Genomic DNA, 26,371 nt, shown 5'->3' with positions numbered 1-26,371 from the left:
GCCTAGTGTTAGTGTACCATGAGAGGTGTCCGTCTCCTCCGTTCACTTATCATTGGAGTTGATGAGTGGTTCAGGGTTGGTCAAGAGCCCACAAAGAAAAACCAAAGGGGCATCAAGTCATCCACGATGTGTCATGAACCCCCCCCCCCCCCAGTTGCCCACATCCCACTCCGCACACCCAGACGTAGACTTAGGGCTTGGCCCAGACCGCGGCCATACTGTAGATGTTAAACGTGCACGACCTAAGGCCCTAACTGCGTATCAACCATGTAAAGCTGTAAATCAAAAATCTTGCAGTGTCAAAAAATGGCCTACCCACTTCCCGTCGCCGCCCACCATAAATATCAGACTAACCGCAGTAGCCCATCAGACTAGACCCCGACTAGAGGCACTTTCCGCGCTCTGCTTTTGAGGAGATGATTTGGGTTTTGTGAGACAGATAGTTAGACATCTTTCCCTCAAGGGTTTTCTGAAAATTGACTTGCCAACGTGTGCCAAAGCGTAATCATACAGTGTCAGTCTAAACCTACTGTTCCTGGTAGACTAATCACTGTCATTTCCCTGGTTGTAGGAAGTGTGTTGGAGTGTTCGGGAACTCAGATGGGTACTTTTGCATGTAGATTTGTATCAATTATTTCAGACTGGCAATATTTTATATATGTTTTGAAGGCCTCAGCTGTCCATTAGTGGGACATGCATGAGATGTAAGAATAGAAATGACAGATCATGCATTCTGCTATTGTACAGTCTAATCCGGAACTGTAGTTAGAATTTATGGACCTAGTCATCTAGAATTCTCTTGCTATTTTAGTGTTGTTTTTGATCACGATAAGTGTTTTAGAGACCTATGATTTTCACAATGTATGGTTGTTTTCGTGGACAATTCACCGGGAATCCAGACAGTTTCTGTGTTTAAATGGCTGCTTGTACGGCCTATATCACCCCTGACCCCCTTCATATAACATAGTGGGCCATTTAGAGATGAAAAATCATAGCCTGCCATCGTCTCCCACCTCACATGATGTTCGAATGCGAGACAATGTTCACCGATAAACATTTCAAAATGCTAGTTGATTTTACTGAAAGGAATTCCCCAATTCGGATTGGCTGTTTCCAAGGGTCTCCATAAACGATGATGATACCTTATTGTTCTGTAATCTGCATAGTTCCACAGCACTATTTAACAAGGCTGACTTTATCACCATTCCTAGTCTCAGTGGTAAATGGGGTTTAAGCTCTTTGGTATACTTTGCTAAAGTCTGGTTTTGATTTCACTGTTTTCTATTTTAAAAAATCAAGAGAGTCGCACACTCTGTGTATAAACTCTCAGTCATTTATTGGGTAAAACACTGGTTACCAGTCAGACTCATGGTTATGGCAGCTATGTAACATTACAAAGTGACAACAGTTTATGTTGTATATCTATAAAAGGCATTGCGTTTGGACTTACATGTAAAACAGAGCTGTGGATCCCCTGGTTAGGATGTGGGACAAGTTCAGCCATGTGTTTAACATGGAAAGGCACTAAGTTGTTACTCCCTGAGTTGGGATTCTTGTTCGTGCTTCTGTTGGATACTAGGCCTAACTGTCAAGAAGACATGTGCAGTATCTTAGCCTTCCAACTTTGCTTCAGTTCTTTATTTGGCAGCGGCTGTCTTGGGCTTGTATGTTTTAGTAGGCCACCAAGGCCTATCATATTGTGGTCCGGGTATCCTCCCTTAAGGGCTAATCCTGTCCTAGGCCCAACTGAGTCACTGGCTGAACTGAACTGGCGGAACATTCGTCACGGTCCACGTTGGCACTCTGCGGTAGAACTGCCGGTCGGGGGGTAGCGCTACTTTTTGTAGCGTAGGGCAATGGTTAGGTTCAAATCTTCCTAGCCTGGTTAAACCAGACTGAACGCTGCGTTCGAAGTAAAACATCAGTGAACGTAGCACTCAAGTCTGTTTTAACCAGGCTATAGCTAGTCCACCTCCTCACTAGCTTCATATTAAACAGAACGAGCTGCAATTCACCACTGTCCACCATGCTGTCCTGCTTGTCTTACCCTACCATTCACCCGGAGTTGCTTGAGGGTACGATCCCATACGCAGAAGAACGAGGGCTTTCCTATGTCACGTTTTGTGGCGTTGACTTGTGATCTTCTTTATAGCACCTATTGTGATCTGCTACTCTACTGAATGTTTTTTTCTCCAGAGGCTGCAGGCCTCAGACAAAAGGAAGTGCAGCCGTTACTAGGTTAGATCTACGTTGTAGTCAGGGGCTTACAACAGATTGTCTGATAATGTGATCTCCTGTCTAGTAACGCCTCTGTCGAATGAAACGTGTTTGGAGACACCCATGACCATATTAGGAGCAGACATGGAGGTGTGTTAGCTAGGCTGTTTGAAACGCTGATCGTGCCCAACACTGTATGTACATGACAGACGACAGGTGGTTTCTTTAATTGTATGACACGGCAAAGTTTCATCAGTGGTTTTGTGGAATGGTTTGACGGTTAGAAGTCGTTAGAAGTTTCTCAACTTGAGGTTAAGTTCGTCAATCTTCAGTCGTCTCTAACACTTTAACCCCAGGCAACTCTTCCAAACATTTTACCTCACTTTGAAATCTCTACCTCAGTGACAAGTTGTGCGGTCTTTCATATTAAATCGGAATTGTATATAAATATATGTATATCATATGTCTCAATAACTCCTTTTTATAGTGCGGGTGGTTATAATGGATTTTCTGTCTGTGTAGATGGATGATTATAAATACATTATAACTATAGAGAATGATACAAATTATAGGCCTAACCTCCAGTCTGAGCTGAACACACATGCCTAACTGTTGTGGTTGGCTGGAGAGAATGATAGAGTGAAAGTTCAAAGCGAGGAAATCGAGGACCTACTTGGATTTGGTCTGGGTCCTTTTTCGAAGGCAAGAATCGTCTTCCGTGTCATCTATGTTTTATATCTCTTTTCTCATCCTATTTTTGTCTCCTTCTCATTCCATCCTGTCTGCAACTCTTTTCTGTTGTCTCTCTCTCTCTCTTTGTTTTTCTCACTGTCTCTCTCTCTAACAATGTCTGTTTGGTGTGGCAGTAAAGGTCAGAGGTCAATGTGTCAGGCTGCGGGTCTGTCTGGTATTTGGAGCCTTACGAGGAGGCCCCAGAAGAAAGAGTGAAAGGAGCGGGGGTGGAGGCGGGAAACAAGAGGTTACCCACGGGGTGAGGTGAAGAACGCTCCTCAGTCCTGGTTCTCACCCTCCTTGTTTAACGTTGGACAGTTTACAAAAGTCTAGAGGGTCATCTGGAGTGTGACTGATCTGGTCTGCAGTGGTTTCAAAGGGCTCTGTTCAGCGTGTGTATTGTCATGTCTCCTAGTCTCCTTCAACAGTGTCTGTTCCCAGTCTCTGTGTTTGGACAGTTGGTGTTTGGGTCAGTTAGCTGTTTTATGGTCAAAGATGTATTGGCCTGGATGTATGGACTCAGTGTTTAAACTGTGATCAGTTATGAACACTGTTGAATGGTTTTATTGGTGTGTGTGTGCCTCAGTGTGTGTGCTGTACAGTGTGCATTCTGTCACGAATACAATGAAACAGTAGGCTATATCCATCAGTGTTTTATGCCATCCTATCAAGGCATAGATTGCTTTTCACCCCCAATATATTGTTTGTATTTTAACGTTAATTATACCTTTGGAAATAATTGAGGGTGAAATAAGATATGCAACTGCAGATAGAAATGTAATGAATAGAGCTAACAGGAGTCCTTATTCTACCTGACAGACAATCACGTCTGCTCTACACAGTACTTTTCTATCTGAGCGTACTGTCACTGTTCACCCTCTTTTCTGACAGCTGTCAGGAGAGTTCTGTGTCTGACCTAGCCCCATCTAGTGGTCAATTAAGTTAATTACATTAATAAAGCAGCCGCCCAGCTCCTGTTTCAAATCAATCAAATCAAATCATATTTCTTTACCTGCACTTCATTACGTTGCACTATATCTCCCAATTGTCTTACATTTAGAATAGTTTTGATCGGGCATAATGCTATATGTGAATCATTTTTCTTCATAATTAGGCCTGCATATAAAAGACACCATGAACCATTTCTAACATTCTGGTTTATCATGGATGGAGCACACTACTGTACATGTATGTAGGCTATTTCCATGAAAGAAAATGGATAGGCTAGTTCAATGACTGTGCGATTGGGCAATGTGATTCCATAATCACCGTAGCTCACTATCCAGGGGAATGTGACAATAACACATCGCGTTTTGTTTTACTATGTTGCTGTGAATAAAGCAACGTGAAGGACAACAGAATGATTCTCATTTACAGCACAGGGTGTTAACTCCCTTGACACACCCGGCACTCCCATTTAGTGACGCTGTGTACAGGGTGGTCTCTACACTGTGACCATACGTGAGTGGTTAAAGGGGAGGGCGAGAGAAGAAAGAAAGCAGGCAAAGAGAAAGCTGGAGTTTGCCTGCGTGCCTGCCTTGTCTAACCCCGTCTGGCTCCATATTTTCCTGCTCCTTGTCCCGTGTTTGTTTTTTTTTGGGGGGTTGTGTATTTCTGAAGTTATATTTTGGTTCGTTCTCCTCTCCCAAGGCCTACTGACAGGAAGGGCCCATTGAGCAGAGCAGCGGTGAGCGGGCCGAGACAGAGGTGTTCATTGTGTGCGTGATCCTGTGGTGGAGTCTGACACAGGCCGTGCTATAGCGGTTTCTCTCCTCCCCCCTCTCTCGTCCCCTTTCGCTCTCGTCCCTCTCTCATGGTCGCTCTCATCCTCTCTCTTTCTCCTTCACTCTCTCCCTCTTTCTACCACCTTCTCTCTCTTTCTCTCCCTCTCTCCCCCACGACTCGTTATCCCAGTTCCTGTTTTGGAGAGTTAATGGGGCATTACAGTATCACTCTCCCACTCTCTCTGTCTGTAGAGAATTCCCCTTCTGCTACACCGTTGATCCCTCCTTTTCCCTCTCTCTCTCTCAGTTAGTGTGCTGCTAACAGACTGTGGGCCCGATTCTCTGAGTCAATATTAACGCACCATTTGAGAGTTCACCATAAATATTGTCATCTGAGGCCTTCAAACATGTTGCTAGCAGGGTGTGACCTAAACACAATTAGCCTGGATTGGATCATTGTGATGAAAATGATATAATATCATATGGTCCAGTTCATTTTACCATGAGACTCCAATACAAAGTACAGACTGGCTTATGGGAATACGAGTATCATATCATTACATATGAATGTGCTTTGTTTGGGGGCATTTTTCAATGATCAAAAGATACATTCCTATTCCAGGCTAGGATTGCTTTTCTCTTTCGTTTCAAAGTGCTATTTGGTAAAGTGGCTGGAAATGGCTATAGTAAATGTGGCTTACTGTTTATTTTGATTTTTTAATGTAATGGCAACATTAAAGGTCTGTGGTAATTCAGTCATTCCAATACTTCCTGCCTGTAAAATGCTTGACTGGCATCATAAGGATATTAGGACTAGTGTCACCTAGCGTCTCGAACACAGACAGGGCAGCCAAGACCAACTCTTGACTGCAATAATACAACCTTGAGAAAAGTCCCTCCACTGAAACACAGTGAAGAAAGATGGGAGTACCTTATCTTGTTTAGGCTGTACACACTGCTCTCTTGTTGGAGTGTCTAGGAACTTAGTCACATTCCGGAACCAACCAAGTGCCCCATTCCGGCTAAATTGGTAACTGGGTGGAGTCTAAACGATTTATCCTGCTAGGTAATAGAGCATGTTGGAAGTAATAAGTGCTTTGTTGAGTACATGAATTCAAGCATGCCTTCTTGCATCGCAAGAAGTTGTTTGACTTATCTCAGAAACTCTGTTTCCTGGTTTGATTGAATAAGGCTGTAGATTTCCACATCTTATCCAACCAATTCTTACTTGGGCAGAATAGACAGGTTCAACGTGGCACATTGAGTGAGGGCCAGTTTCCCAGATTAAGCCTAGTCTTAGCTAAAGGGTATGCTAAATGCAGAATCTATTGAAAGTGCTTTTTAGTCCAGATGTAGGCTTAATGTAGACCTGGGAACCTGGCCCTGAGGAGTCAGCCCATTGGTTTAGGCCTGGGAAACTGTCCCTGAGGAGCCAGCCCATTGGTTTAGGCCTGGGAAACTGTCCCTGAGGAGTCAGCCCATTGGTTTAGGCCTGGGAAACTGGCCCTGAGGAGCCAGCCCATTGGTTTAGGCCTGGGAAACTGTCCCTGAGGAGTCAGCCCATTGATTTAGGCCTGGGAAACTGGCCCTGAGGAGTCAGGCCATTGGATTAGGCCTGGGAAACTGGCCCTGAGGAGCCAGCCCATTGGTTTAGGCCTGGGAAACTGGCCCTGAGGAGTCAGCCCATTGGTTCAGCCAAGCAAAGTATGGGTGACAGACAGTCATACCTGGTATGGAGGCAGGATGTGAGATTGACGGTGATGTCTGCGGTCGGTTTATTCTGTTTGCACAGACTTCCATGACTCAGCACTATCCCATTTATGGTACTTGTTATATTTGCTTGACAGACACTGGTTGAATAGAGGAGCCTGTTCCTCAGGTTAGATAGATGGTGGACTAGACTTGGGGACCTTCGATTGCCGTAAAAACGTTTTGCATGTATTTGTCTTACAGAAATAATTATGTCTATGATACTTTGACCTCTGGATGAGTGTAGGTGTAGGATATAGGCCTAATATTGAATCTACAAATCTTACTGGAATGGTTGTTGTCTGTGGTGGTGGGTCTCAGACCACAACCTATAAAGAAACATATTATTATATGTAAGGTGATTCTAGTCAATTGGTTTCAATGTAAAAGCTATATCATGATAGAGTCCATTCATGAAGCTGTAACAAAGGATCACGACCATAACTCTATGCAGTTTTGTCTATTAACCCTTTCTCTCTCTCTCTTTCTCCGTCTCTTCTCAGATCCAGTGGATGTGTTGCGGATGCTGCAGCTGCCCTCTCTCCCCGAAGGGGTGCGGAAGGTTCCAGGCTTCTGCACCTCCCGCCGTGCCGGCTCCGCTGACCACGCCTACCGCATCACCAAGAAGGCCCAGATCTCTGCCCCCACCAATCAGCTCTTCTCAGGTACAGTACCTCTATATCCATGTCTAACTAGGGTCCTGTTCGGAAGAAAATGGATTCAAACAGGGAGGGACTACATGGACTTTCCTAATAAGAAATGTTCATTTTTGTTTTCCGTTGCAAAGCGCTTTAAAATGCCTTCCGTTGGGTGCCCTAATGAACACGACCCAGGCCTCAACTGGACTGAAGCCTCAACATACCTCATCTCTCAGGTTGACTTGGAAAGATGTGGTCGGCATTACCTGTAAATGGGATGGATTGCTGAAATAATGGACACAGACTGGGGCATACAATTTATGCCACGTGCATTCTGTGAATTTATTTTTGTAATGTGTCATGATTGCTATTTTTGTCTCTTTTGGTGGTTCTTATCATTGTTGTTCGGTTTTAGAGTTTATTTTCATCCTACAATTACCATAAGGAGGTTAGTTGGGCCATAACTTTGCTGCTTTAGTGCTAGATTGCTTTTGCGCTAGGCATATAATTATTTCGTGCAAGAGCATGTGAAATGTAAATGCCTTTGGAAGAGCCTAAACAAATGAAGGGCCAACTAACTATCGTCTGAGACCCTGAAGCGCGCTAGGATTGTAAGTAGCACTTATGTGGTTGAAAGATATCCTGAAAAGTCAGAAGCTCATTTTCTTAGTCTGGGTTTTAGATTTTTTCGACACCCACCTCTTATGTCTGTTCACACTTCAATCCTTCAAACCCTCACCTTTAAGATCCAATAAAATGTGCATCTGTCTACACTTAGACACCCCTAACTCTAATTTGTCATCAGTCGTCTACCCCTCTCCTGTGTCTAATGTCCTTCTTCCCTCAATGCCTCCCTCTTCTTTCTTTCCTAAATTCCTCTTTCTCCTCTTTTCCTCCCTTCATGCCCCCCTTCAGGTCGTTTCCCGGAGAACTTCTCCATTATGGCCCTGGTCAAGGCCCATGCGGGCCTCCAGGCCTTCCTGTTGTCCATCTACAGTGAGCAGGGTGTCCAGCAGCTGGGTGTGGAGCTGGGACGCTCCCCCGTCTTCCTGTACGAGGACCAGACCGGCAAGCCCGCCCCCGAGGACTACCCCCTCTTCAGTGGCGTCAACCTGGCTGACGGCAAGTCAGTAACAACGCGTCCCGCGGCTCTGTGTGTGTGTGTGTGTGTGTGTGTGTGTGTGTGTGTGTGTGTGTGCCTGTGTCAGTATTTGCATGTGTACTGGGTTTGTTTGATGGACTACGGGTTTAAGTTTTTGCATGCATGCTTGTTTTTGTTTTATGCAACTGCGTTACATCATATGAATATCTTGTTGATTAGTCAGATCTTGCAGGGTTGTCATGAGATTTGACACATTTTGCCTCAGTGTCCAAGAACAGTGGTTTTCAAACCTCTCCTCAAGGACCCTCAGAAGTTTCACAATTTTGTTGTAGCCCTGAACTAAGTCGCCGATCCAACTTATCAAGGGCTTGATAATTAGTTGACAAGTTGAATCTGGTGTGCTTGCTCTGGAACAGTTCAAGTACGTGGAACGGCTGGGGGTCCCATAAGTTTTTCACACACACACACACACGTACAACTTACACTGTACATATTGGGGTTTCAATTAATTAAGCAACCCCCTCCAGCACATTACACAGTTGTGCTTTACCTCCTCCCTGCCTGTAGGTGGCACCGCATCGCTATCTCTGTGTCGAAGAAGAACGTCACCCTGCTCCTGGACTGTAAGAAGCGCATGACCAGGGCCCTGCCTCGCAGCAACAGCCCCGTGGTGGATACCAAGGGCATCACTGTGTTCGGAGCACGCCTGCTGGACGATGAGGTCTTCCAGGTCAGAGGTCACACAGTTAGTCACTAGTGCCATAGAGATATGAATGACACTAATGCCTTAGAGACATACATGACTCTAGTACCATAGAGACATACATGACACTAGTGCCATAGAGACATACATGACACTATTGCCATAGAGACATACATGACACTAGTACCATAGAGACATACATGACACTAGTACCATAGAGACATACATGACACTAGTGCCATAGAGACATACATGACACTAGTACCATAGAGACATACATGACTCTATTGCCATAGAGACATACATGACACTAGTACCATAGAGACATATATGACACTAGTACCATAGAGACATACATGACACTAGTACCATAGAGACATACATGACACTATTGCCATAGAGACATACATGACACTATTGCCATAGAGACATACATGACACTATTGCCATAGAGACATACATGACACTAGTACCATAGAGACATATATGACACTAGTACCATAGAGACATACATGACACTAGTACCATAGAGACATACATGACACTAGTGCCATAGAGACATACATGACTCTAGTACCATAGAGACATACATGACACTAGTACCATAGAGACATACATGACACTAGTGCCATAGAGACATACATGACACTATTGCCATAGAGACATACATGACACTATTGCCATAGAGACATACATGACACTAGTACCATAGAGACATACATGACACTAGTACCATAGAGACATATATGACACTAGTACCATAGAGACATACATGACACTAGTACCATAGAGACATACATGACACTAGTGCCATAGAGACATACATGACACTAGTGCCATAGAGACATACATGACTCTAGTACCATAGAGACATACATGACACTAGTACCATAGAGACATACATGACACTAGTACCATAGAGACATATATGACACTAGTACCATAGAGACATACATGACACTAGTACCATAGAGACATACATGACACTAGTACCATAGAGACATATATGACACTAGTACCATAGAGACATACATGACACTAGTACCATAGAGACATACATGACACTAGTACCATAGAGACATACATGACACTAGTACCATAGAGACATACATGACACTAGTGCCATAGAGACATACATGACACTAGTGCCATAGAGACATACATGACACTAGTGCCATAGAGACATACATGACACTAGTACCATAGAGACATACATGACTCTAGTACCATAGAGACATACATGACACTAGTACCATAGAGACATACATGACTCTAGTACCATAGAGACATACATGACTCTAGTACCATAGAGACATACATGACACTAGTGCCATAGAGACATACATGACACTAGTGCCATAGAGACATACATGACACTAGTACCATAGAGACATATATGACACTAGTACCATAGAGACATACATGACACTAGTGCCATAGAGACATACATGACACTAGTGCCATAGAGACATACATGACACTAGTACCATAGAGACATACATGACACTAGTACCATAGAGACATACATGACACTAGTACCATAGAGACATACATGACACTAGTACCATAGAGACATACATGACACTAGTGCCATAGAGACATACATGACACTATTGCCATAGAGACATACATGACACTATTGCCATAGAGACATACATGACACTATTGCCATAGAGACATACATGACACTAGTGCCATAGAGACATACATGACTCTAGTACCATAGAGACATACATGACTCTAGTACCATAGAGACATACATGACACTATTGCCATAGAGACATACATGACACTAGTGCCATAGAGACATACATGACTCTAGTGCCATAGAGACATACATGACACTAGTACCATAGAGACATACATGACACTAGTGCCATAGAGACATACATGACACTAGTACCATAGAGACATACATGACATACATGACACTGACACTAGTACCATAGAGACATACATGACACTAGTGCCATAGAGACATACATGACTCTAGTACCATAGAGACATACATGACACTAGTACCATAGAGACATACATGACACTAGTGCCATAGAGACATACATGACACTAGTACCATAGAGACATACATGACTCTAGTACCATAGAGACATACATGACTCTAGTACCATAGAGACATACATGACACTAGTGCCATAGAGACATACATGACTCTAGTACCATAGAGACATACATGACACTAGTACCATAGAGACATACATGACACTAGTACCATAGAGACATACATGACACTAGTACCATAGAGACATACATGACACTAGTACCATAGAGACATACATGACTCTAGTACCATAGAGACATACATGACACTAGTACCATAGAGACATACATGACACTAGTACCATAGAGACATACATGACACTAGTACCATAGAGACATACATGACACTAGTACCATAGAGACATACATGACACTAGTACCATAGAGACATACATGACACTAGTACCATAGAGACATACATGACTCTAGTACCATAGAGACATACATGACACTAGTACCATAGAGACATACATGACACTAGTACCATAGAGACATACATGACACTATTGCCATAGAGACATACATGACACTAGTACCATAGAGACATACATGACACTAGACCATAGAGACATACATGACACTAGTACCATAGAGACATACATGACACTAGTACCATAGAGACATACATGACACTAGTACCATAGAGACATACATGACACTAGTACCATAGAGACATACATGACACTAGTACCATAGAGACATACATGACACTAGTACCATAGAGACATACATGACACTAGTGCCATAGAGACATACATGACACTAGTACCATAGAGACATACCTGTCCCAATATTATTAGACTGCTATCTTTTCTCGTCTCCTCTCCTTCCTGAACAGAATGGGTAGAGAGACCGAAAATGGGTCTAACTTCTTTCTTTGACCGATCAACTTTTTACAGGTTTGTGGTCTGAAAGGAAAAGGGGGCCAGGAATGTGGAGGCTCCTGGGACACGGTTGCCATTACTGTCTGTTGTAATGGTAGCACTTTCATTAAGATCTGCTTCAGTAAATAGGCTACCATGTTATGGCATTAGCAAGCTGAACCTCTCACAATGACTGCAATGTTCTTCGTTTTAACCTTCATGTTCTTCTTCTTCTTGTTGGTCCAGCAAAAACCCGATCAACCCTTCTCCCTTCAAAGGCAGCGGATCTGCTTTCAGCCCAGGAACTGATTCAAGTGATATTACTTCTCATTTCAATGAGGCTTTCTGTTGGTTTTCTAATTCCCACAGGGCGATATCCAACAGCTGCTGATCGCATCCAACCCTCAGGCTGCTTATGACTTCTGTGAACACTACAGCCCCGACTGTGACTCCCCTCTACCCAAGACCCAGTCCCAGGACCCCAACACATACGTGAGTAACACAGCAAAACACCACAGACACTGAACAGCCACCTGGAAGGGAATTAGGATTCACCAATGCGCCACCACAAGTCACAACAGTTTTCTATAGTACGTTTACCACTTGGAGCTCACGCCACTAGAGTCTCTCTTTGCAGTCCAGCTACTTCAAACATCATGGCCACAGCATAAAGCAACTCAGGACCACGCATCCCAGTGCAACACAACACAGGATAGCATAGTGCAGTACAATACTGCTATCCCAAGCCCCAATATACAGTGATATGAAGGGATGTCCACACAAACCCCTCTGCTCACTGAAGGCAGTGAGGCTTCATCCTCCCCAGCCATCGACAGCTCCAGGAAGTCATCAAAGTGCTGCTCTGTCCTCTCGCATTATGAGTTTGTATCAACCCACTTTCCCCCTCACCTACGTGTGTTCTGAGGGAATTGAATAAAAGCAGAGCCCTTTCTCTACCACTACAAACAATACAACATTAAACAATGCCGTAGTACGTCAGTAATACAGGCAAACTTATGAGAAACTCATCAGAAAAATGACGTTTTTAATTTGTTTGTGTTTGTTGAAATCCTGGTGCAAGACTTATTTCAATATAGACACACAAGCATTGAATCACAGTTGATATGCACTCAACTGGAATAAAAGGCTGTTTTAGAACAAAATGGAAGACAGAAAGGTCGGGGAAAGAGGATGATACAAGTAGCCTGCTTCTCTACATTTAATTTCATGAGTGTAAGGATAATTATCACGTTGGATTGCACCAATCACAGAAAACATGTGTTAGAAATGCTGCTGAAATGAGTGCTGTGGAATGAATATAAATCGGTGTGGTTTTATTCATTGTGTTTGTTTTCTCATTCATCAAGATCCTCCGTGTGTTTCCATTAATAGCTCTCCAGACATTAATCAACACATGGAGTCCTAATGAATCGAAAAACATTGCTTTTCTTTTCTTTTCCAACGCGCTCATCCCCACCATATTCCCCCCTTCACTTCTCCTTTCATGCCTTCCTGTCCACCCCCTCTGCCTTTCTCTGCCTTTGAAACTCACTCTTCGCACCTCCTGTCCTTCATTCCACTGCCTCCATTCCTCTGCCTGCACGACCCTCTTGGCCACACCCCCATCTCTCTCAGTACTTTGATGAGGAGTAAGATGACCATGAGTACCTCTATTATTATGGGGAAACAACAGACCCCCCCCTCCTCTTTCCACCTCACCTCCCCCCGACCAAGGGGCCCCACTCAACAGGTAAAAAGGGGAGCAAGAGAATCAAAATAGAGGGAAAGGAGGGAGAGAGAGAGAGGCACAGGGAAAGAGGTGTGAAGACAAATAAGGTTCAGGCTCAGTACATGAAAAAAGAATGACATCATTTTTTCTTACTGTAACACATCCCGTTTGTAAGTTAAATTTGTGTGTTACATTTTTTCAATATCATATTAATAAAGTTTAGGTCGCCATGCCTCTCTCCCTGCCACTCTGTTTCTCCCTACTCTCCTCTGTAATACGACCCTTCTCGTGGTGTCATTCACATGACCACTCGTCCTCTGACATCACCTCTTTACACCTCACCTATCACATTGTATTAACATTGTGTTATTAATGTTGTATTAATGTCATTTACATGTTGTCATTGTCGTATATATGAGTATGTGTAGGTATGTTTACAATGTGGGGGCACTGGGGGACCAGGTACAGCACACACACCTCTCTCCCTTATTCTCTGGCCACACTGCCCCTCTCTCCCTTATTCTCTGGCCACACTGCCCCTCTCTCCCTTATTCTCTGGCCACACTGCCCCTCTCTCCCTTATTCTCTGTCCCACTGCCCCTCTCTCCCTTATTCTCTGGCCACACTGCCCCTCTCTCCCTTATTCTCTGGCCACACTGCCCCTCTCTCCCTTATTCTCTGTCCCACTCCCCCTCTCTCCCTTATTCTCTGTCCACACTGCCCCTCTCTCCCTTATTCTCTGTCCACACTGCCCCTCTCTCCCTTATTCTCTGTCCCACTCCCCCTCTCTCCCTTATTCTCTGTCCACACTGCCCCTCTCTCCCTTATTCTCTGTCCACACTGCCCCTCTCCCTTATTCTCTGTCCCACTGCCCCTCTCTCCCTTATTCTCTGGCCACACTGCCCCTCTCTCCCTTATTCTCTGTCCCACTGCCCCTCTCTCCCTTATTCTCTGGCCACACTGCCCCTCTCTCCCTTATTCTCTGTCCACACTGCCCCTCTCTCCCTTATTCTCTGTCCCACTGCCCCTCTCTCCCTTATTCTCTGGCCACACTGCCCCTCTCTCCTTATTCTCTGTCCCACTGCCCCTCTCTCCCTTATTCTCTGGCCACACTGCCCCTCTCTCCCTTATTCTCTGGCCACACTGCCCCTTTCTCCCTTATTCTCTGGCCACACTGGGCCGGACCAACTGTCAAGAGAAGGAAGGAAAATAAATGAATACAAAACAATGGACTTTAGCAAAATATATATAATTTTTTACAATTGCTCATATGATTATTACCCTCAACTTGGAAATAACAACTTAATTAATGCAGTACATGTTTTGTATGAAAGTAGGCATTAAAGGTAGACATACATCATATCACTGGGTCTGAGTCTCAGTTTGAGTTTCAGTTATGACAAAACAACGGAGCAATTGTACAAAATGACTAGCTGAGGATAAGGAAGGATTATTCAACTCAGACAGCAGTGGGTGAGAAAGGGCTGTCATGTATCAGATGTGTCTGTATTAACATCATTTGCATGTCTGATTCTTTCTGGGATTAACCACTGCATTTCTGCTTTTCATGTGTATAAATGTTACTGCATGCTTCCACATATTTGACTTTTGTAATCAGTCTACCTGTCTTTTGGTCAATATAAGGTATCAATGTGTCTGTCCCCCTGTACATCCATGGTTATGCATTTCCCCTGGATCTGGCATAAATATGCCCCTGTCTGTCCATTTGTCTGTCAATCTCGCTGTGCCTCAGTTTAACTGTCTGTCTAAATACCTGTGTTTTTCAATGTCCCTTTTCTGTTGTCTATATCTCATTATGTGTAATATACATGTTTCCCACAGCATGTCCAATGAGCTATTCTCTACATATATGCACACACACTGTACATATTTTTGTATTTGCCTGAATTTTAATATATCGGTTCCCATCTGTGTATTTTCTTCACTTGTTAAAATATCAGATCACTCCCCAGTAAAACAAACTTTTGTTCGCCTGACACCCAATGCTGCTGCTTCTCTGTGGCTATGAGCTCACAGCTCTCTCGCAGTTGGACGGCTCAGTGCATCAGAGGCTACAGCTTTACCTGACCATTACATCCCCAGTGCCTCCGCAAGCCACAGGCTCCATTTGTCATTAGCACAGAGATGCTGCTTTTTTAATATGGAGAATGGCATTACTGGAGAGATCAGCATCCATTGCACTGTACGAGCTGAGTATTAGGCTACACATTGTATTACATTGACTTCCAAAAATATAATTCTACACTGTCCCCTGTTGTAATTTAAGTCTTGTCATTGGCACATAGCACCATTCCTACCTTGCTCCGATTAGTCAAGGTTTCAATTGGCTTCAAAATGCTCAGTTCCCATCTTTCCAGTGCTACATTGAAACAACTTTTCTTTATAGGAACTGTAAAGTACCTTTGCCCACTTTCTGCTGTATCCAGTAATGCCAGAACAGTCTCAGTAAATCACCCAAGCCTAAGCCATCTTTAAATCACTGTCTCAAAACATCCACCTTTGTCTTTCTCTCTCCATCTATCCATCCCCTGTGCTTTCATCCCTTCCCACCCCCCAATGTATCTCTCTACCTCTCCTCTCTCTCAACACCCACCCTCACAAACTACAACACAACACAACCGACACGCATGCACAACAGAAGGGTGCCAATGGCAATGCTGACAAACGCAAACCCGTGATAGTTAAGGCTGACAAACCTATAGTCGTTAAGGCGGACAAACCTGTAGTCGTTAAGGCAGACAAACCTATAGTCGTTAAGGCGGACAAACCTATAGTCGTTAAGGCGGCCAAACCTATCGTCGTTAAGGCGGCCAAACCTATCGTCGTTAAGGCAGAAAAACCTGTAGTCGTTAAGGCGGACAAACCTATAGTCGTTAAGGCTCCCAAACCTGTAGTCGTTAAGTCGGCAAAACCTGCCTCAACCAAACCTGCGAAAGCAGAGCATGCTAAGCTTGAGGCCACAGCCAAACCAGCTAAAGCCGTACCTGCTGCCACCAAGCCCAGCAAAGCCAAGCTTTACCCGGCCAAACCAGCCAAAGCCAAACCTACTGCAATTGAAGTCCTCCTGAACAAGATCAAACCCACTATAGCCACACCAGTGGCCAAGCCCACACCTGCTGGGAAAAAAGGCGAAAAAAAAGTAAATGCCAAACCTATAGTTGAGAAGAAAGTAAATGGTGAGGCCAAAATCAATGGCAATGCCAAACCTATAGTTGAGAAGAAAGTAAATGGTAATTCCAAGGTCAATGCCAAACCTGTAGTTGAGAAGAAACTAAATGGTGAGGCCAAAGTTAATGGAAATGGTAAAACCCCTGAGGATAAGAAAGTGAGTGGTAATGGAAATGGTAAAACCCCTGAGGATAAGAAAGTGAGTGGTAATGGAAATGGTAAAACCCCTGAGGATAAGAAAGTGAGTGGTAATGGAAATGGTAAAACCCCTGAGGATAAGAAAGTGAGTGGTAATGGCAAAAGCGCCAGTGACAAAAAAGCTAATGGCAAAACCGAAGCAGCAAAACCTGAAACCACTAAAGCCCAGCCCAAAAAAGACGTCGCTAAAGTTAAAGTAGAAAAAACTGTGGTCAGCAAAGTGAAACCAGCAAAAGCAGAAACCAAAGTAGTGGTAGCAAAAACCGAAGTCAAAGTTAAAGTAGTAAAAACCGAGGTCACAAAGGTTAAGGAAGCGAAAACCGAGATCACTAAAGTCATACCAAGAGAGTCAGTTGTCATCAAAGTTCCTCCCTTCCTCAAACCTGCACCGAAGAAAGAGCTGCCAAGCCCAGAACCTGCTTCCCCGAAGCCAGAGAGAACCAAGGTGGTGCTTGATGTAAATAACGTCAAATCGATGACCCAAAAAATGCCTCCCTTCGGCAAGACTGCATACAGTGGCACCGTCGTCCCTGTGCCGGAAAAACCGAAGAAGAAAACGGGCAACGGTTATCAACAGGTACAAACAAAGAGCCCATGGTGGCAGTCCAGAGCTGTATCTTCCAGCTATCCCTTCTGGGAACCAGGTCGTTCTCCATCCAGATTTTACTGCAAATGTCTGTTCAACAAGCAGGCTTGTAGTTCTACTTTAAACGGATGATAGTTTTAGTGCCTCGTTTTAGGTGTAAAGAGTTTATACTTTTTTAGCCACACTTCTCAAATGATTTTGAGCCGCAGAGAAGGTAAACCATTTTTATACAACGATACATACCTTCACTATGGGTACGTTACGTACATAGATTACAGTGATACAGAAAAGCTGTGACTCTTATTTGTTTCATACTCATATCTATATAAGAAGTAACTGTTTTATACTTGTCTGAATGATTCATATAATTTACACATCTTGGATGTAACATCTATAAAGTTAAAACTGCACAGTTCAACGCTGCTGACGAATTTGCATTCGTTGGGACTGCAATCCTTTTTTCGACTCAACCACTAACAGCTATGGAATTGAGTGTGAAAGACCTAGCTAGGTGGTGGACTGCCTGGTCCTCAGAAAGGAAGTTGGCTCATACCAACCTGGACCCTCTCCTCCGTTTACATATCATATGATCAATATGATGGTGAGAACCTATATGATATAGCGGTGTAACAGACTGTCGTATTGACGCATGGCTACCTGTACAGTCTCCTCTCCGTTTCCTGACAAACTCCCCTTCAAAGCTCCTGAAACTCAGAACTTGTTCTCAGCGTTCACACGGGGCCTGTTGTTGTCTTTTTTTTCGTCATTGAGTGGCGCGCTAGTGAAGGGATTGACCTGTGTGCATGCGTTTCTTACACAGACAAAGGGAGACATAAAACATATGTACCCACACAATCTGTAGACAATACAATACAACTTTTCCCGTTTCTCTCTCTCTCTCTGTCTCTCTTCTCTCCTCTCAAACGTGGGTTCTCTCGAAGACGTGTCCCCCCCGTCTTGATCATATTGGAGTGAAATATGAGTGAAGCAGTCTAACAGAAGCTAAGCACGCTAAACATGCTTAGGTATCAGTTCAACTCCACTCAGTGCACGTCGTAGACCTCTGGCTCAGTTACTATTAACATGCAAGTCGAATTGAGATGGGCGAGTATGTCAATGTAATGAAGCTCTGAGATGGTTAAAAAATATATATATATATATATATATATATATATATATGTGTCAAAGCCATATGTATTACAGTTATCAGATAAGTGTGTACTGATTTGAAAAACGGGTAAGTATTTAGTTGTTGTGAATATCTCTGCTCTGAGGTTATTTGGAACTTGTTGAACTTGTTCTGTGAGGTTGCTTTTTGTGGTTGAAACTTTTTCCCGTGTCTCTGGTTAAAGTCTTTCCCACTTCATAGAGGAGACCAAACAAAATATGCATCCACTATTAATAACAGTGATAATCCATCTCACCAGGAGTGGTCAAGTTGAGGCCTTCTCCAACCTTCTGACATCAGCAGAAGAGCAGACTTGACCTAATGAACCTATCGTGGCTTTGTGGCTCTTTTTTTTTTCCAGACAACGTTTTCCAGGAATTCAAGAAATACATTTTAGCATGGGCCGTTCCTAAATCTTGCGGATGGCAACATTTCTAGTCATCAAGATTTTTTGAACTGCTAAAATGTATTTCTAGCTCAAAGTGACATTTCTAAACTTTGAAAACATGTTTTGCCAGAGAACTCTTTGGCAAAACTATTTGATGTTTGCCCTTTTTACCTGACAAACATCCCCTGTAATGTGTCTCATCTTTTCTTTAAACACATCAGTCATAATACTGACCATCTTAAAACTAACCACCCTTTCTCATTCAAACCCGCCTACCTCCACCCTGGTCCTCCCCCCCCCCCACCTCTTCTTGACCTGACCAATCAGGATGTAGAAACTGCAAATTCTGAGGCTGGCCACACCCCTACAGAGACGGATTATTATTACGAGGAGGCAGTCCTACAGCCAGAGAGTGAGGTGATTGGACAAGAAGGGACGACTGGCCAGGTAAACCGCACATAGCAAAACAGTGGGAGAAGACGCCATCGATATCACACTAGTTCAAAACACTCCCCAGCTAAAGTCAATACAACATGAATTATTAGATACTGTTATATTCTTCCTAGTAATCTCTATGTGGAGGTGAGCCCAGCCATCCGGTAGTACAACAAAGTGGTCTAACAGGTTGTCACGCACCATAACAACTCCTACCCATTTTGTTGCCACCAGAGCCATGAGACATGCCACACTTTTTCAAAGAGGAATGCAATCACATTCATTTTGGCGTATCAAACATTTTCATGTGGCTCTCATTTTCCCCTAACCCAAGATCATTTTTTGTTTGTTCTCATATCAATATTCTAATTTGATAACACATTTAGTCTTGAAATAAGAACAACAGTCTTGAGAAAATGGAAGTCGCGTACGAATGTTTGATATACACAGCGGAGGAATGGATATCATGCATTCTTCTTTGACCACATACGGAACTGTATTTTGTGGAGAGAATTATAGTGGCTATCCTCAGCCCTATCAGCCAGAATGTGTGACTCTTTCCTCACAGTTCTGTTGTATGTGTTCTCTTTATTTTAATATGAATAGTTAAAAAAAAAAAAAGTATTATCTTCAAAGAAGAAATGGTAAATCATTGGAAAAATGTTTCTGAGATTTGTTTTCTATTGAGAAATAAATCGGTTCCTTTAATTTCAATAGCCAGCATTCTATTCAGTCATTTCTATCTATGTGATCAATGTTGGACCTGTTACATAATGTTTTACATAACCAGCAGTGGTAAGTTGAATAGGGAAAAGTAACATAGTAATAGCTTTGCATAATAGCAGCTGCTTTTGTTTTCACAAAGTGGGGGGGCTTCACCTCATTCTTGTGTGTGTGTGTCAGTGAGTCTTCTACACTAAAATATTAGTATATTGCTACCCAACTTTTAATCTCCATTGTGTAGAATGGCCTCTATAAAATAAAAATAAAAATATAAAATATGTAAAACTGCCTAGGTAAAGAATTATGACATTTCCCTCACACACTTAATTTTGATAATGTTAGTATATTGCTAGCCCACAATTATTCTGCTTCCTTTTCAGTTAACTCAATCATTAGACACAAACACACAAGCTGGTGATAAACCCTAGAAGCTTTGGTGGAAACATGCCATTATTATAAGTTTAAGAATAAACAGAAATATGCCTACATTTGTAAAAGATGATGGCTTCAAAGGCCCAGAAGGCCCTTAATGAAAATTGTGGCGATATTAATGGAGCATGAATGGACCTTAAGCTTTCCATGCTTTGGTGAGGAAATTTCCGGAAGAACTGGCTGTTCCTTTGATGTCCACCAGGTGTCACTATGCTCTATGTCCCTCTGTCAGTGTCTGTGTTTTGTAAAAGGTAAGACTTATCACACTCTCTGCCGTCTCCTTTTCTCCCGGTATCTCTCTGCTTCTTCATCTATCATTTACTGTCACTTTACTTTTCGTCAATGTCTTGGATTTCTTTTCTATGACCTTTTTCCTCTTCCTGTCTTCCTCTCCCTTCTCTCTTTCTCTATCTCTCTCTTTCTCTATCTCTCTCTTTCTCTATCTCTCTCTTTCTCTATCTCTCTCTTTCTCTATCTCTCTCTTTCTCTATCTCTCCCTTTCTCTATCTCTCTCTTTCTCTATCTCTCCCTTTCTCTATCTCTCTCTTTCTCTATCTCTCTCTTTCTCTATCTCTCTCTTTCTCTATCTCTCTCTTTGCTCTTTTTCTCTCTGTTGGCACCTCCATTCCATCATCGCTCTGCCCCAGGTGGAGGAGACATTGGTGGCAGAGGAGGTAGATTTGGCCAAGGCAGGGGGTGAGGTCGAGGCCTTTACTGAGGAGTATGTGACTGGAGACCTGGGCTTGAAGGAATACGACTATTCCTACAAGGACTACAACGAGCCTCTGCCCGAAGGAGAGACTGACGGCTACATGGGCCCCGCCCTGTCCGCTGTTACAGACGAGGGAGGCGTAAGTCACTGCGCTTCCACCAAATCTTTCTTTCAATCCTAGCAGGAGCTGAAATAGGATTTGTGTATACTCGGTGTATACTCTGGTTAGTATGCATACACAAAGAGGTACTAAAAGCGCAGCAAATGATCTGGCTCGGATCTCATTTGTTTTTAATGCCTGTCTATGTGTATGTCTCCATTTGGACTTGCTATTAAGCTTGAGGTTATAGGTCGCCCCGAGGGAAGGATGCTCTGAAGACTTTTTAGTGAGGAGAGTTGATAAAAGTTGGCGCCCAACGAGGGTCTGGACTTATTTACATTATTTGTTTATACACTTAGACACTGTGGTCTCTTTAGAGTACTCTTAAGATTACATAGTATTTCGGACATAAAACAGGTGAACTTTATTGCTTCTACAACCTTGTAAATAGCAATATTGTTGGCGAAAATTTTATGATTCAAACCCACTCTGCTCATTTGCCTTTTGGTAGGAAAGACCACAGTATATACAGTATTCTGTCTGTACTGAATGTATCTCTCATTAATACTATGTTGTGTATGTGATATTATCAACCCAGAACACATCCTTTGCAGGTATGTTTTCTGTAACTTGGTGATGAGCCATTGATTTGTCCAGTTTGATAAGGAGCTACAAAATGTCCTATGAAACGAAGCCTTTTGAGAAATGGTTAACCTCTAAAATAGTTCCCTTGCTTTTACAAACAAACGCTACAACACCGCATTTCTCCAAGGGTCGTACCAATGAACAATTTTGAGCTACCTTTGGGTGACGTGGGAATCAACTGTTATTCGTGTATTTGCTTTTAGGACTATTTTCTACCTCTATGACTATTTCTACCTCAACCTGTTGGCTACACGCCATGTCGGCAGGTTTGACAAAAGCTCTTGGTGGAGTGTGTGTCGGGTCTGTAGGCATATGCATTGACTGTGCTGTATTGTGGGTTACATGTGTGTTTTCCTCAGGCCTCAGTGAGTGCCGTAAAAGGAGAGAAGGGAGAGCCTGCTGTCCTTGAGCCTGTGAGTTGCCATTTACGCTGTCGTTTCGTTGTTATAGCTACTCCTGTGCACTGTGACTTCCACATCTACAGGGGGCATCACAACATTCAGTAGTCAACGTACGTTTCACAAGAAACAGTTTAGCTGTCCCGAACACCGAGTTACCAGGATTCCCCGAGGATTCCCCGAGGATTCCCCGAGGATTCCCCGAGGATTCCCCGAGGATTCCCCGAGGATTCCCCGAGGATTCCCCGAGGATTCCCCGAATTTCCTGTGGATGGAATTGATTGAAATAAGTAGCCACGTCTGACGTTGAAATACCACCACTGTCTCTCAGTCCCCCATGTTTTACATTCTTCACAGGGTATGTTGATTGAGGGACCTCCGGGACCAGAGGGACCAGCAGTAAGTGCATTTCATCCAGCTCTTTCTACTGAAATGCGTCTCATAGAATAGAATACCTTTATTTACTGTACTTATCCCAAACTTTTCTTCTTCTCCCTTAGGGTCTCCCCGGACCTAATGGCCCATCTGGCCCTCCTGGCTCTGTTGGTGATCCTGGCGAGAGGGTGAGTTTTTATTTAACCTTTATTTAACTAGGCAAGTCAGTTAAGAACACATTCTTATTTACAATGACGGTCTACCCCGGCCAAACCCGGACAACACTGGGCCAATTGTGTGCCACCCTATGGGACTCCCAATCACGGTATTCTATTGTGATACAGCCTGGATTTTGAACCATGAGATGCAGTGCCTTAGACCGCTACTCCACTCGGGAGTCCTACTTTACCTACTATCTAATGTATATCTGTGTTTCTGAACAAGTTAAACTTGATGTATTGTTTGTCTATGGCTTTAGTTGTCTTGTTGTGGTGGTTGACTGTGCTCTGCTGGTATCTCCTCCTGTAGGGAATCCCTGGAAAGTCTGGTATCCCCGGTGCCGATGGCGTCCCTGGCCCCCCCGGAACGTCTGTCATGCTGCCCGTGAGTGAACGACTGATGCCCATCTGGCAATCATCCCTACGGCCCTCTTACGTTCTTTCTTTCCCCTTTCGTTTCCATACCTTTTCTCTCTCTCTCTCTCTCTCTGTTGTCTTTGACCAGTCTTAATCTTTACCCTGTTCTTCATCAGTTTGTTTCTTTCTCCGACTCAGACTCCAGTACTGAGTCGTAAGGTTGAAGATGACAAACTGCCTTAATTGGGAATAATTGTATGTTTTCTCTCTCTGTAGTTCCGTTTTGGAAGCAGTGGAGGAGACAAGGGTCCCATGGTCTCAGCACAGGAAGCCCAGGCTCAGGCCATTCTGTCTCAGGCCAGGGTGAGGGATGAGAGTTCAACACTGTCCGTCACACTGGTTTATCACACAGCTTTAGCACGCACTACAAAAACACCCCGAATGATTTAACGAACACAACATAAGACAACATACAGGTTGAATGCAATCTCTTTCGGGTCAGTGTTCTTAAGGGCAGTTCTCATGTGTTCAAAATGGTCTGAGTAATGGCTAAGGGCTGACGTGGCCTCTTGTTGTTACTCCTTTCTCTTAGCTGGCTCTGAAGGGACCACCCGGACCAATGGGCTACACTGGACGCACAGGACCCCTGGTGTGTACCCTCCCTTTTCCTCCGTCCCTTTTCCTCCAATCACAGTCTGTCGATATATCATAAGAATATTGACCGTGTGTAGATGGTCCCCCAGATCATCACGGGGATAAAGTAAACAGAGTGACTGGGCTATTTGATTGACGTCTGTGTGTCCCTCCGCAATAATGGTTGTTTCTGTTCTATGTCAGGGTACCCCTGGAAGTTCTGGTCTGAAGGGTGAGAGTGGGGATCCTGGGCCTCAGGTAAAGAGATATTCATCCCAGAACCACGTCTGTGGACATTTATTCCCCCTATATCTGACTCAGACCACAGATTGGCTTTATACAGGTACCTTTACACCACTGTAGTGCTGGTCAGTTGCGAAGAGACGGTTGTTTTCCCTCAACTGTAATGTAGTAGTAGAGACTATTTCTCTTTATGTGTTTATTATCGATACTCAATTCAGACAGGCATTCATCACAGACATCTATTCTTTTTTTCAGGGCCCCAGAGGACCACAGGGTTTGAGCGGCCCTCTCGGCAAATCAGGAAGAAGAGTAAGTGATCTGATCTCCATTACTGTATTTATGAATCCGCCCAAAATGGCACGCTATTCGCTTATAGGCCCCTGTCAAAAGTAGTGCCCTAAATAGGGAATAAGGTGCCATTTCGGACGCGCACTGCCCACATTCCAGTGTTGATACTAGCATGTTAGTTGTATGCATGCCCAATACATTGCTTCACACTAAATGGTATGCTATGTCTACAGCCATGCAGATTACAATAAACGCGAATGCAGTGACAATAGATGTGATTGTGTGGTTCCCTCTATCTCCCCTCAGGGTCGTGCTGGAGCTGATGGCGCCAGAGGCATGCCAGGAGAGGGCGGGCCTAAGGTAAGCTCTCAGCTGCTTGTTTTGTCGTAAACATCATCTGTTCTTCCCGATTCTGTTCTACGACCTCACGTAAGTTCTCTGAAAACGGTCTGTATGGCCTCGACTTTGCATGCGTGTTGCTTTTGAATCGTTGTTCAGGTCACATGAATGGTTTTCCATTCTCAGTGCGGATATCATTTGCTCTGGCTTACTGCTGCGCCTTGAACATGCCGCAGTACTGTGTTGTCGATGGATTCATCCAACAGCCGCACACATTCTTTCCGTTTCCTCCACCCCCTGACTCGACGTGTCTGTCTCTCGCAGGGTGACCGTGGTTTCGACGGACTGCCTGGATTGCCCGGAGACAAAGGACACAGGGTGAGTTCACGGTCGAAGGTCAACTCAGCACACCACCGTAGACACATGGTAGAGGCCTCGTCAAAGAGAGTTTGAGTATCACATTAAATTAAATCGTGTTGCAGAAAGGGACCTGGGAAAACCAAGCCACTCCATCTGGAACTATTGTGACTCAACATGACTCGTGGTTATTGCCCAGGAAGGAAGACTCTGTCCTATCGACGGAAACAGAGTGGAAACAGAGGAAAAACAGAGTGGAATCGAAGTGTGATAAAGCATGCTGTCGTTTTAATTGTTCTTCCTCCCTCTCTATTCTACTCCACCATTTTAGGGTGATACTGGAGGATTGGGACCTCTAGGAGGTCCTGGAGAGGACGGAGAGAGGGTGAGTAGTTTGGCGAAACATCAGACATTGACCTATCAGTCCCATGTCTCCATAGAGATCTATACAACTATGAGTCTATCAGCCCAGAACTACAGTAGAGTGGTCACTGAACCTAGAACCACACACACACACTGCATCTACATTTCTACATTTCTCACCGTGGTCTTTTAACATGACCCCATTGATCCTTCAAACTCCTTCCTCCTTCCTCACATCCTGTCTCTATCATTCACCTTTTGTGTGTGTTGTTTCCAGGGAGACGACGGAGACATCGGACCGAGAGGACTTCCAGGTGAACCCGTGAGTGTATTTCTGACGCTACCGTTGACATCGGTTCCGTCTCACTACCATCACCGTTCACATTTTTGGGATAATAGTGCGTGTATTGTGTTGTTTATAGCGACTACCTGTTTTAGCTGGCTTGTTATTGACCCGTTCCTGGCTTTTTCTCTCTGTGTTCGTTTGTTGTTTCGCTCTTGTTTTTAGGGACCTCGTGGTTTGCTCGGGCCTAAAGGTCCGAACGGAATCCCCGGCCCTCCTGTAAGTACACACAATTGGTGCACCACACTGGAATGGCAGTTTTACTCAAAATATACTTGGCTGTGAAGCTACACTGCAAAAAGTGAATATAAGCAAGCCTGAATATCTTATATTGAGGGATAATTAACTTAAAATGTGTGCTTTTTT

At 43.8% G+C, this 26,371-nt stretch overlaps 1 protein-coding gene across 9 annotated transcripts in view; it reads left to right on the top strand.

Annotated features, from left to right (window-relative positions):
* The window catches only part of LOC112233309 (collagen alpha-2(XI) chain-like), a 46,271-nt gene that overhangs the window by 3,737 nt on the left and 16,163 nt on the right, over positions 1 to 26,371 (top strand). The window contains exons 2-22 of one of the 9 annotated variants that reach the window (XM_042310405.1): positions 6,926 to 7,087; positions 7,976 to 8,186; positions 8,730 to 8,892; positions 12,156 to 12,278; positions 16,175 to 16,838; positions 16,881 to 17,479; positions 19,372 to 19,491; positions 21,282 to 21,485; positions 22,451 to 22,504; positions 22,847 to 22,888; positions 22,990 to 23,052; positions 23,393 to 23,467; positions 23,716 to 23,802; positions 24,032 to 24,088; positions 24,277 to 24,330; positions 24,571 to 24,624; positions 24,910 to 24,963; positions 25,267 to 25,320; positions 25,631 to 25,684; positions 25,940 to 25,984; positions 26,171 to 26,224. In XM_042310405.1, coding sequence (XP_042166339.1) covers positions 6,926 to 7,087; positions 7,976 to 8,186; positions 8,730 to 8,892; positions 12,156 to 12,278; positions 16,175 to 16,838; positions 16,881 to 17,479; positions 19,372 to 19,491; positions 21,282 to 21,485; positions 22,451 to 22,504; positions 22,847 to 22,888; positions 22,990 to 23,052; positions 23,393 to 23,467; positions 23,716 to 23,802; positions 24,032 to 24,088; positions 24,277 to 24,330; positions 24,571 to 24,624; positions 24,910 to 24,963; positions 25,267 to 25,320; positions 25,631 to 25,684; positions 25,940 to 25,984; positions 26,171 to 26,224 — 2,993 coding nt within the window. Of the gene's footprint in view, positions 1 to 6,925; positions 7,088 to 7,975; positions 8,187 to 8,729; positions 8,893 to 12,155; positions 12,279 to 16,174; positions 17,480 to 19,371; positions 19,492 to 21,281; positions 21,486 to 22,450; positions 22,505 to 22,846; positions 22,889 to 22,989; positions 23,053 to 23,392; positions 23,468 to 23,715; positions 23,803 to 24,031; positions 24,089 to 24,276; positions 24,331 to 24,570; positions 24,625 to 24,909; positions 24,964 to 25,266; positions 25,321 to 25,630; positions 25,685 to 25,939; positions 25,985 to 26,170; positions 26,225 to 26,371 lie in introns of all 9 variants that reach the window. The other 8 variants (XM_042310404.1, XM_042310403.1, XM_042310406.1 and 5 more) reach the window with 8 other exon arrangements.

This window comes from Oncorhynchus tshawytscha, linkage group LG31 (genome assembly GCF_018296145.1).
Source record: "Oncorhynchus tshawytscha isolate Ot180627B linkage group LG31, Otsh_v2.0, whole genome shotgun sequence".
NCBI classification, from domain to species: domain Eukaryota; kingdom Metazoa; phylum Chordata; class Actinopteri; order Salmoniformes; family Salmonidae; genus Oncorhynchus; species Oncorhynchus tshawytscha.
This window is presented reverse-complemented; position numbering and strand designations above follow the sequence as displayed.